The following is a 13,973-nucleotide window of genomic DNA, read 5'->3' as shown; positions in this document are numbered from 1 at the left end:
GCACAAGTACGGGATGCATTTGGTATTTACTGGGAAATGTAGTGACAACTGGCGTTTTTGCATGCCCAGCAACAGGTCACGGCCCCCGAGTTTTCTTTCGGGGGCCATCCCTCCTCCATTCTCGGTACACAAGGTTTGCATGAGGATGACCCCAACACTGGCCTCTGGGGTGGGCACAGGCCCAGGGGTAGCCAATCAGAGCCACACAGATTGAGACAAGGATAAACCCATAATTCAATCTGGACCCATGAGAGGTAGTGCCCGGGGACTTGGGCTGGAAGGTGGGAGCTCTTTTCTTGCTGGGGTTGCTAACCTGGGACATCTACTGTCACTCCCCCTGCCTGGGGAAGACAGCATGTTTGAAAAGGATGCAAACACAAAGAAAAGTGGAGCCAAGAGATGGAGAGCCCGTATCCCAAGGACGTTACTGGAGCTGTAATCACCCATGGGCGTTGGGGTCTGTTACAGGAACATTAAGCCTCCCTCCCGTCATTATGTATTTATCTTTGCATATGCCAGTTGCGTTGGGACCCTGTCACTTGTAACTGATGACGTCTTAACTCCTGAGGGTAGGCCTGGGGGACAAAACCCTGGCGGAAGAGGACCGTAGGATGTAGAAAGACGTACCTCCGCTTTGGAAGGTCGGGCGGGCTGCATCCCACACCACTGTCAGCATCCTACCTGCGTTGGGCCACATGGGGGATAAAGCTGGCCTGCCATTTCCATCTGTGTGACTCTGGCACACGCAGTGAAGGTCTGGGGCAGGTCAGCTGGCTCAGCAGTTGTATAAGAGGCACCTCCCAGCCTTGCGGTGCGGCCCTTCGCTGAGATGCGTTTCATTTGGGGCAAGCGACTAACCTTGTGGGGCCCTATTCATCTGGCTTCTAACCTCCCAGCTCCAGGGAAACTTTCCTGAGCACACCAGGGACCATTTATCTTCCGTAAACGGGGCTCACCAGCAACCAGCAGCACTTGCTCGCTGGGGTGTGTAAATGAAACAGTGGCCACACGATGATCACTGTGGCAGCCCCACTGGGTACATCTAGATTCATCAGACTAGTCTCTCTACTTTGGAGGATGTTGAAAATGTCCATAATAGAAGGTTTAAAAAATGAATACATGTATATGATACTATAGTGGTAAGTATTCGTCATTATAAACACTGTCAAACGCACAGACCGTACGACACCAAGAGGGAACCCTGATGTCCACCCTGGGCTTTGGGTGGTGATGACGTGTCAGTAGAGGCTGGGTATGTGGGAACTCTGGACTTTCTGCTCAACTTTGCTGGGAACGTAAAACTGCTCTAAAACAGGGAGTCTATTTAAAAATGAAGACACATAAAGCTCTTGGCACAGGGTCAGGCTGCGTTTCAGCTTCTGTGAACACCGTCTCCCAGGTAAGCAACCCGGGCCGTCCTCACGTCTCCACTTCCTGATGCTTCGCAGCCGTGGCTATGGCCTCACGACCACAGCTTCTCCTCCCGGGCCGTCCCTCGCCTCTCTCTCCTCTTCTGCCACCTCCTTAAATACTTTCATTTCCTGATGCCGTGTTCACTCTCTCGCAGCACCTAACCCCTAGAGGGGGGACTCGCAAGTCCACTGCCCCCGCCATGGCCCCCTTGAGCCTACCTGGCTGGCGCCCCGATTCCTCCATCTGGGAAGTCCCAACCGCCTTCTCTCCTTTTTGTGACCCCAGGCCATTTCTGCACCCTCATGTACTTTTCCAGAAAACTCCTTATAGTTTCTTGCTGGTTCTCACCCCTTGCAGGGAAATATAACTGCAGTCTGTGAGAAATGCCAAATAGCCCATGTGACTCGGCCTCTTGCTGGCCTGATTTCAAAGGCATATAACACTGAGCACTGTGGGGGAGACACACTAGCTCTTGCAGGAGGCTGGGGGGAGGGGGGAAGCTCCTGGGTTGGTTTTAATCCCCATCCCTGTCCCTATAGGCCTGTGCCGTGTCTAAGGGCAAGGCTACAGGGATGCCCGCAGGGGAGCCCCTCTGCTCACCACCTGAATCACATCTCAAGGACAAGACCACCCGACTCCCCTCTGAATGCACCTCATTCCATCGGGGGCCACCAGTTTATTAAGACATCATCTAGAAAGCGGGCCCTCTGACAGACAAACCGCAGGAGCTGCCACCCACCGTGCTAGGAACTGCCATCGGGCTGGTGACCTCACTGCCCGGCCGGCCTGGCTCCCAGGCGGTCACCCCTTCCCGTGAGAGCAAGGCAGGAGGCAGCCAGGCGCCGGGAGTGGCCACCACGTTCGGCTCAGCAGAACGAACCACACTGGAAACAGGACTGGCCTGCAGAGCAGCGAGCCACTCTGGGACGGATAGCTTCCGGAAGATGCCCCGACCTGCCAGGCAGCTGCTACCAGACTTGGGGCCGCAGGCGCTTGGGACTTGGGTGGGTGTCGGCCAGCAGAGCAGCTTTAGGAAAAGGAGATGGGTACCTGGGGTCCCCGGACAAAGCGCCATGGGGCCGCAGCGCAGCCCCACCACTGGGCACGATCTGGTCACTGGTCACCGCCTCGGAGCCCTGACGTGCTGGGGCAGGAGTGCTCCTGGCTGGGCGTGGGGTCGGGCCTCAGTGCTGTGCCGGCGCCTCCTCCTGGCTAGGTACAAGCAGCCTCGCTTAGTCTGGTTCTCGAGCTTGGCCGCTAGCTGGCTGTGGTCCTCCTGGGGATGCAGCCTTCCATCTCCAGCGCCTCGGGCCAGCCTTCGTACTTATTGGTGTGCTTACTGTTCTTCACGTGCTGCGGGTCGGTGGGGGCAGGAAGGCACGGGTTCAGCCCTCGGGCACCAGGGCCAGACAGAATTGTCTGTCCCCCTGTGCTGGGGTCAACCAAGCGTGCAGCCTCGGGCACCCGCCACCTGTCTGTCCCAGCGCCTCAGCGTTCTCCTCTAAAGATGGCAGCAGCTGCCCTGGCTTGCCCCCTCGCAGGTGGGGGGGGTCACCTTCTTTGAACTTAGGTGGTCCTGGCACACGCTGGGAAGGGAAGGAGGGGGAGTGTGTCCCTGCCCTCACCCTGCCCTCCCCCAGCCCTCAGGGAGCCGCTGGAAGCTGCAGGAAGAGCGAGGCCAGAGGGGGCGTTTCTTCTCTGGGGGCTGAGCTGCTCTTTTGGCAGCCGGAGCCTTCCAGAAACTGGCGGAACAGCCTGTTTGCCTTGTTCTGCTGTGGGGAGCAGGGTGTGCAGTGTGAACTGGGGTGCTGGGTTTTGGGGGGATGGGACAGGACTGAGCATCCTGGCACGCAGGATCTTAGTTCCCCGACCAGGGATTCAACCTGTGCCCCTTGCAGTGGAAGCGCAAAGTCCCAAACACTGGACTGCCGGGGAAGTCTCAGGAGCATCTTAAAGATGTGTGGGCCGCTGTGTGTGTGGGTGCTGGGTGTGAACAGAGGGGACCTCAGAGGATGCAGGCAGGAGGGGAGGGCAGACTGGCCTGCGCCGTGCAGTGGGGGTCCCAGGGCCTGCGCCCCATACCTGCTCAAAGGGGCTCTTGTTCTGCACACCCTTGGCCCCTACAAACACCCAGCTGTCCCGGAAGGCCAGGTCCTTGACATTCTTGCTGCCCAGATCGCTGAAAAGCTTCCTGGTCTCTTCATTCATCCTGCCCCACAGAAGGAAGAGATATGAGCCGTGACCACAGAAGGGTGAGGCCTCGGCCAGCCTCGGCCATTACTTACTTGGTGGCTGGGTCATCGTAGGAAGCCACAAACACCAGGGTGCCTTCATGCAGCGGCCGGATAAACTTCAGTAGATCATTGACATCTGGGGGGACAGTTCCCATGGAGCATCAGGCACCACTGAGCACCCCTCCCTCACCAACCCGTTCTCCAGATGAGGAAACTAAAGTAGTGATCAGGCCACGGACACACCCCGGCCAGGGTTGCTGAGTGAATGCAGGGACCAAATGGTATAAGAAACCAGGGCTGAAGCCCTGACCGTACACCTGTCCTTCTCCCTGGCTTTTCTGAACCCAAGGAAGTGGTCAAGATGCCCCAGCGAGCGGACAGAGGGAGCAGCTTTCAGGGGGAAGATGCTGTCATTCCGCCCACAGTCAGAAGGCGGAGGCCGCGGCTTGACTCACCTCCCGCCCACATGTCGAAGGCGCGGGCCTCGATGAGCTCTCCGCTTACCCCTGGTCGGAGGGAAGGATGGGTGCTGCTGGAAGCTTTTCACCTCCCCCCATATTCACGCCCACCGTGCCCCTCGTTCAGACCGCTGGGACCCACCCGAGGCTGTGGAGCTTCTGCTCAGCATTGGGGGCTCTCCAGGGACTCCCCGTGAAGCAGACTCCCACTTCCTGGAAACTTCCAGTTCTTCACTGCTGCCACGCTCTCGTCCATTGGGTCACCTCTTCTGTGGAGCCTTCAGCTCGCACAGACCCTTTCCCAAGCCCCCCTGCGAATCCCTGGTGACGGGGTGGAAGGAGGGCGGCAGGTCACGGCTGAGCTTTGCCTCTCTGCTCCGTGGGCAACTCACCGTTCACCAGGGCGATGTTCAGTCCCCGGCCCACGTTGTCCTTGACACTGCTCATGAGCCTAGCAGGGGGACAGAGCCTTCCAGTGGCACGTCTACCCTGCTCGAGCCCAGTCCTCACAGACCCAGCTCCCCTCCCCACCCCTGCCCGCCTGAGGGGCTCACATCCTGTCCTCCAGGCAGATCTTGGGTCCAATGACGTTGGCAGCCCCGCTGACCATGCGGAAGGCCAGGTGCTCCTCGGGACATGGCTGAGGCAGGCCGCATTTGTACTTCCTGGCCCTCGGCTCTGGGTAGGGACAACAGGGGTGACCCATGGGCCTGGCCCTGGGGGCACCCGAGATCTGAGAGGGGGAGGTCAGGACCAGCCCACAGGGAGGAATGAGTGACCACAGACCAGGGGACTGGCGTGGGGTGGGGATGTGGCTCAGGCCAAGGAAGGGACACTTCCATGGACACTCTGTATCCCACTGGGGCTGGCCTCAGGGCAAGGTGACAGGGACCCCAGGGAGGCTCTTCGGCCACTGGTGGGAGAAGAGAAAGGAGGCAGGAGGGCTGGCCTGGGCTGTGGCCCCACCGGGAACAGAGGATAGGAGGGAAGGAAAGCTGCTGGGAGGGCAGGTGCAAGGACCCCGTGGAGAGGGCACGAGGAGGTTGGTCTCTATTACGAGGTGACCTGTGTCCCCACAAAAGATGTTCTCAAGTCCCAACTCCCAGGACCTCAGAATGTGACCCTTTGTGGAAATAGAGTCATTGAAGTTATAATTCATTAAGATGAGATCATCCTGGAATAGGGTGGGACCTAAATCTAATGACACGTGTTCTTACAAAAGACAGAAGAGAAGACACACACACGGAGAAGTCCTTGTGAAGACGGAGGTGGAGATGGGAGGGAGGTGGCCACAAGTCCAGGGACACCTGAGGCCACCAGAAGCTGGCAGAGGTGAGTAAGGGTCCTCCCTGGAGCCTCTGGAGGGAGTGTAGCCTTCCAGCACCTAGATTTCAGACTTCTACCTTCCGGAACTGTGAGAGAATACACTTCTGTTGTTTAAGCCACCTGGTTTGTGCTATTTTGTTATGGCAGCCCCAGGAAACTGATACAGATTCTGATACCAAGAAGTGGGGTGCTGCCATAATAAATCCCTAAATATGTGGAAGTGGCTTTGCAATTGGGTAACGGGTAGAGGCTGTAGAATTTTGAGGTGCATATTAGGAAAGGCCTAGATTGCCTTGAAGAGACTGTTGGTAGAAATATGGACAGTATAGGTGATTCTGGTGAGGGCTCAGAAAGAAGAGAGAAGGGTAGTAGAGAGAGCTCCTACGGTCCGGGGTAACGCACATATCATCATGACCAGACTGTCAATAGAAATGTGAATGCTACAGGTGCTTCTGGTGAGCTCTCAGACAGAAATGAGGAACATGCTATGGGACACTGGAGGAAAGGCCATCCTTGTCATAAAGTGGCAAAGAACTTGGCCAAATTGTTTTCCACTGTTTTGTGGAAGGCAGAACTTGTAAATGCTGAACTTGGAGGTTGATGAATTGAGGATGTAATTGTTAAGTATGAAGGAACCAGAATGTGAAGATCTAGAAGATTCTCAGGGTAATCATATTGCAAACAATGAGAAAGCAGGCTCGGGAGAGAACACCAAGGGTGTGGCTGGACAAGTGTCCATGAAGAGCTGGGCCGCGTGACCTGTGGACCCACTCAAGCATGTCAGCGGAAGCCAGGAACGGAGAGATGCGGTTATCCAGGAAAGATTTGGAGGACTCTCTTGTCTTACAGCTTAGACCCTCATGAATTGCACAGGAGATCAACAAAGTTTTTGAGAATTTTATACCAGTAGAAACACTGCCAGCCTGGACGGAAAGGGACAGAGAAAGGACAGAAGGGAGGAAGGATGATTCCAAGGGCAGAGCAATGGCTGCAGAGGCCAGAGTTGGCTCAGGCCCAGAGGGAGGGTAGGATCGTCCCCTACGTTCCAGATCCCCCCTACCCCCACCAAAGGCCCAGGGATTCTTCTTATGTTTTGAAATCGAATGGATTTGCCCTGCTGGGTTTGGGACTTGCTTGAGACTGATGACCCCTTTATTCCTTCCAATTTCTCCCTTTTGGAATGGGAATGTCTATCCTATGCCTGTCCCCCTAGTGTATTCTGGAAGCATGTAACTTGTTGTCTAGGCTCACAGCATGCAAGCAGCTCCAGTGGGCTGTGACGGCTAGTTTGGGGAGGGATGAATGAAGAAGAGAAACCCTGGAGGGCTGGGGACAGGCACGGGTGTCACTAAAGTGGTAAGAGGGGTGGGCACAGGGCAGGAGCAGGGAGGTGACAGGAGCCTTACCTGCAGTCACTGAGTTCTCTGGGCCTGTGGGTACAGAGAGTTGTTTCTGTTAGTGTGGACCTTTCCCAGGGCCTGCAGCAGGGCAGCCTGCTCCTACACTGTGAAGTCAAGGTGGAGGGGCAGTCAGGTTCAGGGGCCAAGGGCTTAGCCAGGCTGACCTTGGCACGTGCGTTCCTGCTCGAGTCTAAATGATGTTCAGATGCAGAGCTCTCTGCTCCAGGAAAAGGGTAGACGGGAATTGCAAGAAGTACTTAGGTGATGTGTCACCAGTAATGAGGTGTCGAGTCCCCTCCCCATCTCAGAACCCAGCAGAAAGCCTGCAGGGAACAACTCGGGAGTCATCCCCAGTGTTCAGCAGAAGCCCCCCTGCCCCTCACGCAGGCCCCAGTGAACAAAGAATTCTAATTAGCGGGGATTGGCGTTTCCAGCCGAAGCAACTGGGAGGTAGGGGGAAGGCTGTGCCGGATGCCAGGAGGCGGACCGAGGGCAGCTATAGGTGCCCTGCCAGGAAGAGACAGCAAACCCAGGCCACCGCCACCTCCACCGTGAGCCTCAGGCTGCAGGCCCAGGCGGCCGTGCCGGGGACCTCGTAGCGGGGTGAGGGAGAGTCCCATACTCACTGGCAAAGAGTTGCTGGATGCGAGGAAAGCCACCGCCAGGCCCACCGAGGAGGATGCTGGCTACGAGCCAGGTGAGGCCCACGGTGATGACCAGGGCCACGATGCGGAGGGGACCTAGAGGCATGACAGACACGGGCAAGGCCTCCTCAGATGCCAGCGAGCTCCCGAACGACCCCAGGGCCTCTCATGATCGGATCTCCCCAGGCACTTGGGAAGAAGCAAGTGGAGAACAGGAAGGTGGGAGCTCCTGGTGGGTGAAGGAGGAAGCTGAGCTCCAAGTTCAAGGCTCAGCTTGGCTCTCTCTGGCGGTGTGGAGGGGCCGCCTAATCTGCTGCTTCTGAGGCTACCAGTGTCTTTGAGTCCCTGCCATCCTGCGCTCCTTTCTCCTGTGATGGTGACGGAGGAAGTTCCTACTCCTTTGGAAGGCCAGGCAGTCCTCCCTTCCCCCGCTGTGAGCTGGGCGCCGAGCTCTCCACCCTGCTCGGCTTTCTTAGCATAGCGGTCACTTTGTCTCCCTCTTTCCCCTCTATTTTCAACACCTCCCGTCCTCAGAAAACGCGGGAGGAAAGGCCTCCTTCGGAATCACCTCCACAGCCAGCGGCGGGGCTCTGCGCCCTCCCTTCCTCTCCCTGCCGGCTCCTCCAAAGTCCTGTGCGCTGGCTTCTTCCACAGACTTCCTTCCCCATCTCGCAACCTGCTCCACTCTGCCCTTGCCTCCATTACCCCTGCAGGACGGCTTGTGGCCAAGGCCGCCTGGGACCTTCTTGATGCCAGCGCCCCAGGTTACCTCTTGGCCCTAATGTCCCTTGACCCCTCGGGTGGCCGCGCAGGCTGAAGCCCTCCCGCGGAAACCCTTCTCGGCTGGCTTCTGGGACGGCACCCTTGAGCCCCACCTGGATGCTCCTCATCCTTCTTGCTTAGATCGTCCTCCTTGACCCTCCCCTGAAAAGCTGGACTTTCCCCAGCTCCTGTCCCACAGCGTCCTCTCCGCCTTTACCCTACTCCCCGTCTCCTCTCCTGCCTCGACTCTACCTGTAGGCGCCCTGCTCTGCTCCCAGCCTTGAACTAACCCTCACGAGCACTGACTGTATTTCACCACTCCAGCCCTGACCACTCTTGAGGCCCCACTCTCCCAGCCAGTTCCTCATGGGTCAGCTTCCCCGGGATACATTCATAATGCTTCAATTTCGGCAGGTATGAAGTCCACCCCCCAACCTATCCATCCCCAAGCCCCCTTCATCGTAGCTGTCCAGGCGACAGCAGGGCTGGCACTAGGTTCACATCCAACCGCAGGGCCACTATGGTCAGCTTCTCATCTAAGACCACTGCCTCTCCCTGTCCACCCAGCCGCCGTGCTCCCTGGAGCTCTCTCCCACAACTTTTTCCAAACAGCGGCCAGTTATGTCATTTGGGAGAAATCTATTATGATCCTCATCTCACAGCTGAAAAGAGAGAGCTAGGAGCTGAAGTCCTCAGAGGTGAAAGGATTTGCTCAAGGTCATAGAATGAGTGTTTCTGCAGAGTCCTCTGTTTCAAAAACCAAACCCAGGGACTTCCCTGGTGGCACCGTGGTTAAGAATCCGCCTGCCAATGCAGGGGACACCGGTTCGAGCCCTGGTCCGGGGAGATCCCACATGCCGCGGAGCGACTAAGCCCATGCAGCACAGCTACTAAGCCTGTGCTCTAGAGCCTGCGAGCCACAACTACTGAGCCCACGTGCCACAACTCCTGAAGCCCGCGCGCCTAGAGCCCGTGCTCTGCAACAAGAGAAGCCACCGCAATGAGAAGCTCGCACACTGCAAGGAAGACCCAACATAGCCAAAAATAAATAATAAAAAAACCAACCCCCAAACCCAGTGGTCCCACCGCCTCTGGCCCTTCCAGACAGACCTCTGGACACCTGGGCCTCCAGACAAGTCTCCTTTCCAACTCTCTCCGGTTCACTGTGGAAGCCACCCACCTGCCAACCTCATGGCCACTTCTCCCGCTGGGGTGGGGCAGCCGTCAGGTGCAGCGTTTGTGGACCGTGCGCTCTGGGGGGCAACAAAGCAGAAGAGCAGGCTTGGGTGGGGGTCAGGGATGATGAGCCCGTGCTGGGTCCCAGCTGTGGGGCGGGCGCGATCGGTGCACCGACTTGCTCGTCCAACTACCTGGCCAGGCTCCTCAGGAAGGCGGAGAGAAGCCCGGCTGGGAACGGAGGGGCCTCGGGAACCTGGAGGCTCACGATCGTGCCCATGGGAGCCTCTGGGCCTGGGAAGTGGAAGTGGTTCTCCCGGACGCGGGAGTGGGAGGCCCCAGCTCAGGCCCCCCTCCCCCCGCGGCCCCCCGGGCCTGGAGGTCGGCGACGCGGGCCGGGCAGGCCAGAGACTTGCCTGGCGGTGGGGGGGATGTGAGCTCGGTCAGGGGCAGCCCCGTCAGGCTGGCCGCCCCGCTCTGCTCGGCGAGGCGAGGGAGCTCCGCGGCGCGGAGCTAGAGGCCCGGCAATGGCGGCCCAGGGCGGTAGCACGGCCCGCAGGCGCCACCCCGCCATCGGTTGGGGCTGGGCGACCGGCCATCGCGTGGGAGGGGCCCGAGCCTGCCCCGCCCCTGACGCACGCTCCGGCGGAGCCGCGGGGCCGGACTGCCAGGCCGCCAAGGGGAGGGGCCCTACTCAGCCCCGCCCCCGAGGTCTCCTCTGAGACTTCATTCAGGAGAGACAGCCCAGCGTCCCCAGGCTCGTGCCCTGCGCTCGGATTTCTGAAGTTTAGGAAGGGGCGGATGGATCTGGGGGCGTAATTAGATATTGTTTCAAAGTTCAAGTGTGTGCCTTTTGTAAGGCTGGCAGTTGTGGTGCCCAGTAGACGAACCTCCTGCCAGGCACAGGGCAGCGGCCAGACGGCTAGTTCTTAGAGGACAGTGTTTACATCTTGCTCAGAGCAGGCATTTTGGAAAGGCTGGTTTAATGAGCGCCCCCTGTGGGCCCAGAGGCACATTCACCAACCCCAGGGGCACCACCCTCGAGAGGGCCAGAGGCCTGGGACTCATCCCAAGCCTTCTGTGCCTCAAGGGGCAGCTTTGTTTCTCCAGAAGTGTTTTCCAGTGGGGACTTGGAGAGCATGAGACCCTCTTGTCATGGCCCTACCCCAGTGCAGGCACCCAGTGGGAGATGGCAGAGAATGAAGTTCCCACAGCTGCGGTGCCAGTTCACTGTGCTTCCTTGGCTCTGTGTCCCTGCCTGAGTGTAGGCACCAGAGCCCGCGTGCTCAGCTGACCCCTCGCTCCCCTCTCAGTGTAGACACCGAGCACGGAGTTGTCACTTGACAGTGCTCACGTGGGCCTGCATGCTCATGCCCCTGTGCCAGCACCTCCCACCTCTACCCGAGTAGGCACCCAGAGCTGAGGTGACGGGCGACCGTCTTATCGCGGGACCTCTTGCCTATACCCTAGGTTAGGCAATCGGATCTCCGGTGACAGTTGAATGCCCTCACCTGAGGCCACCTCTGCCACAGTGTAGGAATCCAGAGCCGAGGTGACAGTTAAATGACCTCCATGGTCCCTCGCTCTCCGTTCCAATGTAGCTACCAAGATTTGTGCTTGTAGTCGACTCACCTCACCTGGCCCTCACATCTCTGCGGTGTGGAGCTGTACGGAGGTGAAGTGGCATTTGAGTGCCCCCTGCTGGGCCTCATGTCTCTGCCCCAGGGTGGCTGCCATCGCTGAAGTGCTACCTGTCTGCCCTCACCTGCCCCTCATGCCTTTACCTGAGGTTGGGCCTTTAAGCCTCCCCTGGTCCAGGCATCCCACAGTTAAATGTGAGTTGAACGTCGAAACCTGGGCCCAACGCCTCTCACCCAGTGTAGGCACCCAGGGCTGAGGGGACTGTTGGCTGTCCTTGCCCGGGCCCTCCTGCTCTGTCCCACTGTAGAGGTTCAGTGCCAGTTGAAAGCCCTCAGAGCCAATGTTGCCACCCAGAGCTTAGGTGACAGGTGTCTTTCCTCACCAGTCCGTTGTGTCTGTTCCCCATCCTAGGGCCCCAGAGCTGTGACATTTGTCTCAATTCAGCGAGGCCCTAAGGACTATGTCAGAGATGAGGTGACCAGTGACTGTCCTCACGGGGTCCCTCATGCTTGTGGCTCCAGAATGGAGGTGACAGCTGAACGTCCTTACCTGGGACCTCATGCTTCTTCATTTCAGGCTCCTAGAGCTGAGATCACAGCTACTGTCCCTCTCAGGTCTCTCATCTCTGTCACTCACAGGCACCTGGTGTCAGGTGATAGTGGGGCATCCTCACTAGAGCCCTCTCATCACTGCCACAGGGTAGCACCCAGATCGGAGGTGTCCGTTGATTGCCCTGGCCTGGGCCCTCTGTCATGGTGGGGACACTCAGACAGATGGGGAGGGTCCCCCCTCCCTCCCTTCTCACAGGCGGTTATCACATTTTGGGGGCCCAGGAGGAGCTGGGTCCCTCCTCCACTTCAGGCTCCTGCCCCTACATGGATCTTCTGTGCTGCTAAGAGCCCCCCTCGGTGACGCCATGCCAGAAGGTTCCCCAAGGGTCCTGGGTCCTGGGAGGACTATCCCCAGCACACAGCTCTACTGGGTCCCCCAAAAGCCTGTAGGCATCTGTGGGGCTCTGTGAGGGGGCTCTGAGCACCAAGACCCCAGCGGGGTCAGGAAGGGCCCCCTGCACCTCCGTTTATTTGGTTTTTATCCCGAAGGTTTGAGGTCATCCTCAGTCCCGGATTTTGAGGGTTTGAGGTCCCAGGACTGGGCCAGGGACTCAGCCGTCCCTTCCCTGGGAGCAGCACAGCGCCCCTGGCAGCGAGCAAAAGGCCCGGCTGCGGCTCCGAGGACCCGCTCCATCGAATTCCAGGCCACCATCTCGGGGTCTGGCGCTCTCACGCCATCCTGGGCCTTTTGCAAAGCCTCATTTGCCCCTCACGGGCACGTGGCTGCACCACAGCGAGTCAAGGGCAGGACCCTCTATAGCCACGCTGGAGCCAAAGCGTTACAGGGGGCGCGTGAGTCCCTAGGCCCACACCATCAGCTCCTGGTGAACCTGGGCGACTTCTGGCCCCTTCTCCAGGCCACAGGCATCAGGAGGACCAAGGCCACTGCCCCCCCGCCCCCAGGCTGAAGTCTGGCCTGTAGTCCTGTCCACGTGGGGCCTTCTCAGCTGCTCTGTGTGGACCTGGGCCAGGAGGCACCGCAGGATCCGGATTCCAGCCGCCCCTGTCCCAGAAAGCCCCTCCCTTCCATGTGAACTCTGTGGTCTCCCTCCTGCACAAGCTGGAAGCGGCACGTCCTCTGGTTACAGGAGGGGTCGGGGAAAGCGGGGATGGCACCTGAGGATGCAGCCGTGTGCAGGGTGTGACTCACCACCCTAGCTTACGGGACAGGAGGCAGCCAGCCCCCACTCGAGTTCCTTCTCGTCTACTTACCGCTCCTGCAGAGTCCTGGGTGGGAGCCTCAGCTCTGCCCCCAGCCCCGGGGGCCGTGCGGGGTTAAGGAGAGCTGGTTGTCAGTGTCAGGCTGAGGAGAGGCCTCCGTGATGGGAGCGAAAAGCCCTGGACAGTTGCCTTCAACAGTGGGGGTGGGGATAGACGGGCCACAGGCCCAGCTGAAGGGAGGAGCCACTGGCCAGGTTCTTGCCAATGGCCTGAGGGCCTGGCCCCGCTGCCACCGCCCCGGACCCGGGAGCCCTGAGCCCCGCCAGCTGTGAGGCCCTGGGGCGTGGAGTCTGCCTGCCTGGGGCACGCATCGGGCTGCTGGCTCCTTCCCTCCGTAAGACGTACCAGCAACTGAGTCTTTTGTCTGTTCGTTTGGTTTGGGTCAGCCGCACCTACCAGAACCCAGGCCGAGAGCAGGGACTCCACAGCCTGCCGCTGCGCTCCCCGGAGCTCAGTGAAGAGCTGAGCCGGGGGGAGGGCAGGACAGACGCCCAGGGAGTACGCTCTTACTCAGTAGTGGGGTGTGTGCAGACGTAATCAGGTTAAGGTGAGGTCATCCTGGAGGAGACTGGGCCCCAAATCTAATATGACTTGTGTTCTTGTAAAGGGAAAACAGAGCGAGACAGACACACGGAGGAGAATGTCATATGAAGACACAGAGAGACCGGAGTGATGGGTCTACGTGGCCAGCTGAGCCCATGGAGGGCGCTGGTCCTGGAGCTCAGCCTTCCGGCCTCTGGCACGGGGAGAGGATACCTTTCTGTTGCCTTAAGCTTCCCTGCGTGTGGCACTTTGTTACGGGCGCCCGAGAAAACACACGCGAGGGAGGCTGGTGAGGCCAGCTATGCACCTCTCCGCGGTGCCCAGGGTGCGCCCTGGACTTGCCCCTCCCCCTTGGCATCTGTTCCCAAATCCCTTAGCCACTCCTTCCTAAATACTTGTCGCCTCAGTGGGCCGGCAGTGCCCCCTGAGTGCCCAGGCTGGGGCAGGGGCACTGCCTGGGGAGGGAAAGGGAAATGAACGTGACTTGTTCTTGTGCCCAAGGTGGTCTCGTGACAAAGTTCTAGGGTGCGGGGCAGAGAGGAGG

At 59.1% G+C, this 13,973-nt stretch overlaps 1 protein-coding gene across 4 annotated transcripts; it reads right to left on the bottom strand.

Moving 5' to 3' along the window:
- Nucleotides 1–2,074: 2,074 nt before the first annotated feature.
- Nucleotides 2,075–10,024, bottom strand: FAM3A (FAM3 metabolism regulating signaling molecule A). Of its 4 annotated transcripts, none has more exons than XM_081222560.1 (10): nucleotides 9,830–10,021; nucleotides 9,418–9,490; nucleotides 7,458–7,571; nucleotides 6,838–6,861; nucleotides 4,660–4,783; nucleotides 4,498–4,556; nucleotides 4,103–4,153; nucleotides 3,699–3,783; nucleotides 3,496–3,622; nucleotides 2,075–2,766 (listed from the first exon to the last, which is right to left on the bottom strand). In XM_081222560.1, exons 2-10 carry the CDS (start codon nucleotides 9,428–9,430, stop codon nucleotides 2,671–2,673), a joined length of 693 nt encoding a protein of 230 aa, XP_081078686.1. In that variant the 5' UTR covers nucleotides 9,431–9,490; nucleotides 9,830–10,021; the 3' UTR covers nucleotides 2,075–2,670. The 4 variants fall into 4 exon arrangements, with proteins under 4 accessions (XP_081078686.1, XP_081078687.1, XP_081078688.1 ...); XM_081222561.1 differs by lacking the exon at nucleotides 9,830–10,021 and adding an exon at nucleotides 9,608–9,823; XM_081222562.1 differs by lacking the exon at nucleotides 9,830–10,021 and adding an exon at nucleotides 9,592–9,779.
- Nucleotides 10,025–13,973: the final 3,949 nt, after the last annotated feature.

The sequence above is a fragment of the Mesoplodon bidens genome (assembly GCF_964165515.1).
Source record: "Mesoplodon bidens genome assembly, chromosome: X".
In the NCBI taxonomy this organism is placed as follows: Eukaryota; Metazoa; Chordata; class Mammalia; order Artiodactyla; family Ziphiidae; genus Mesoplodon; species Mesoplodon bidens.
Note: the sequence above shows the minus strand (reverse complement) of the source record. Positions and strands in the feature narration are given on the sequence as shown.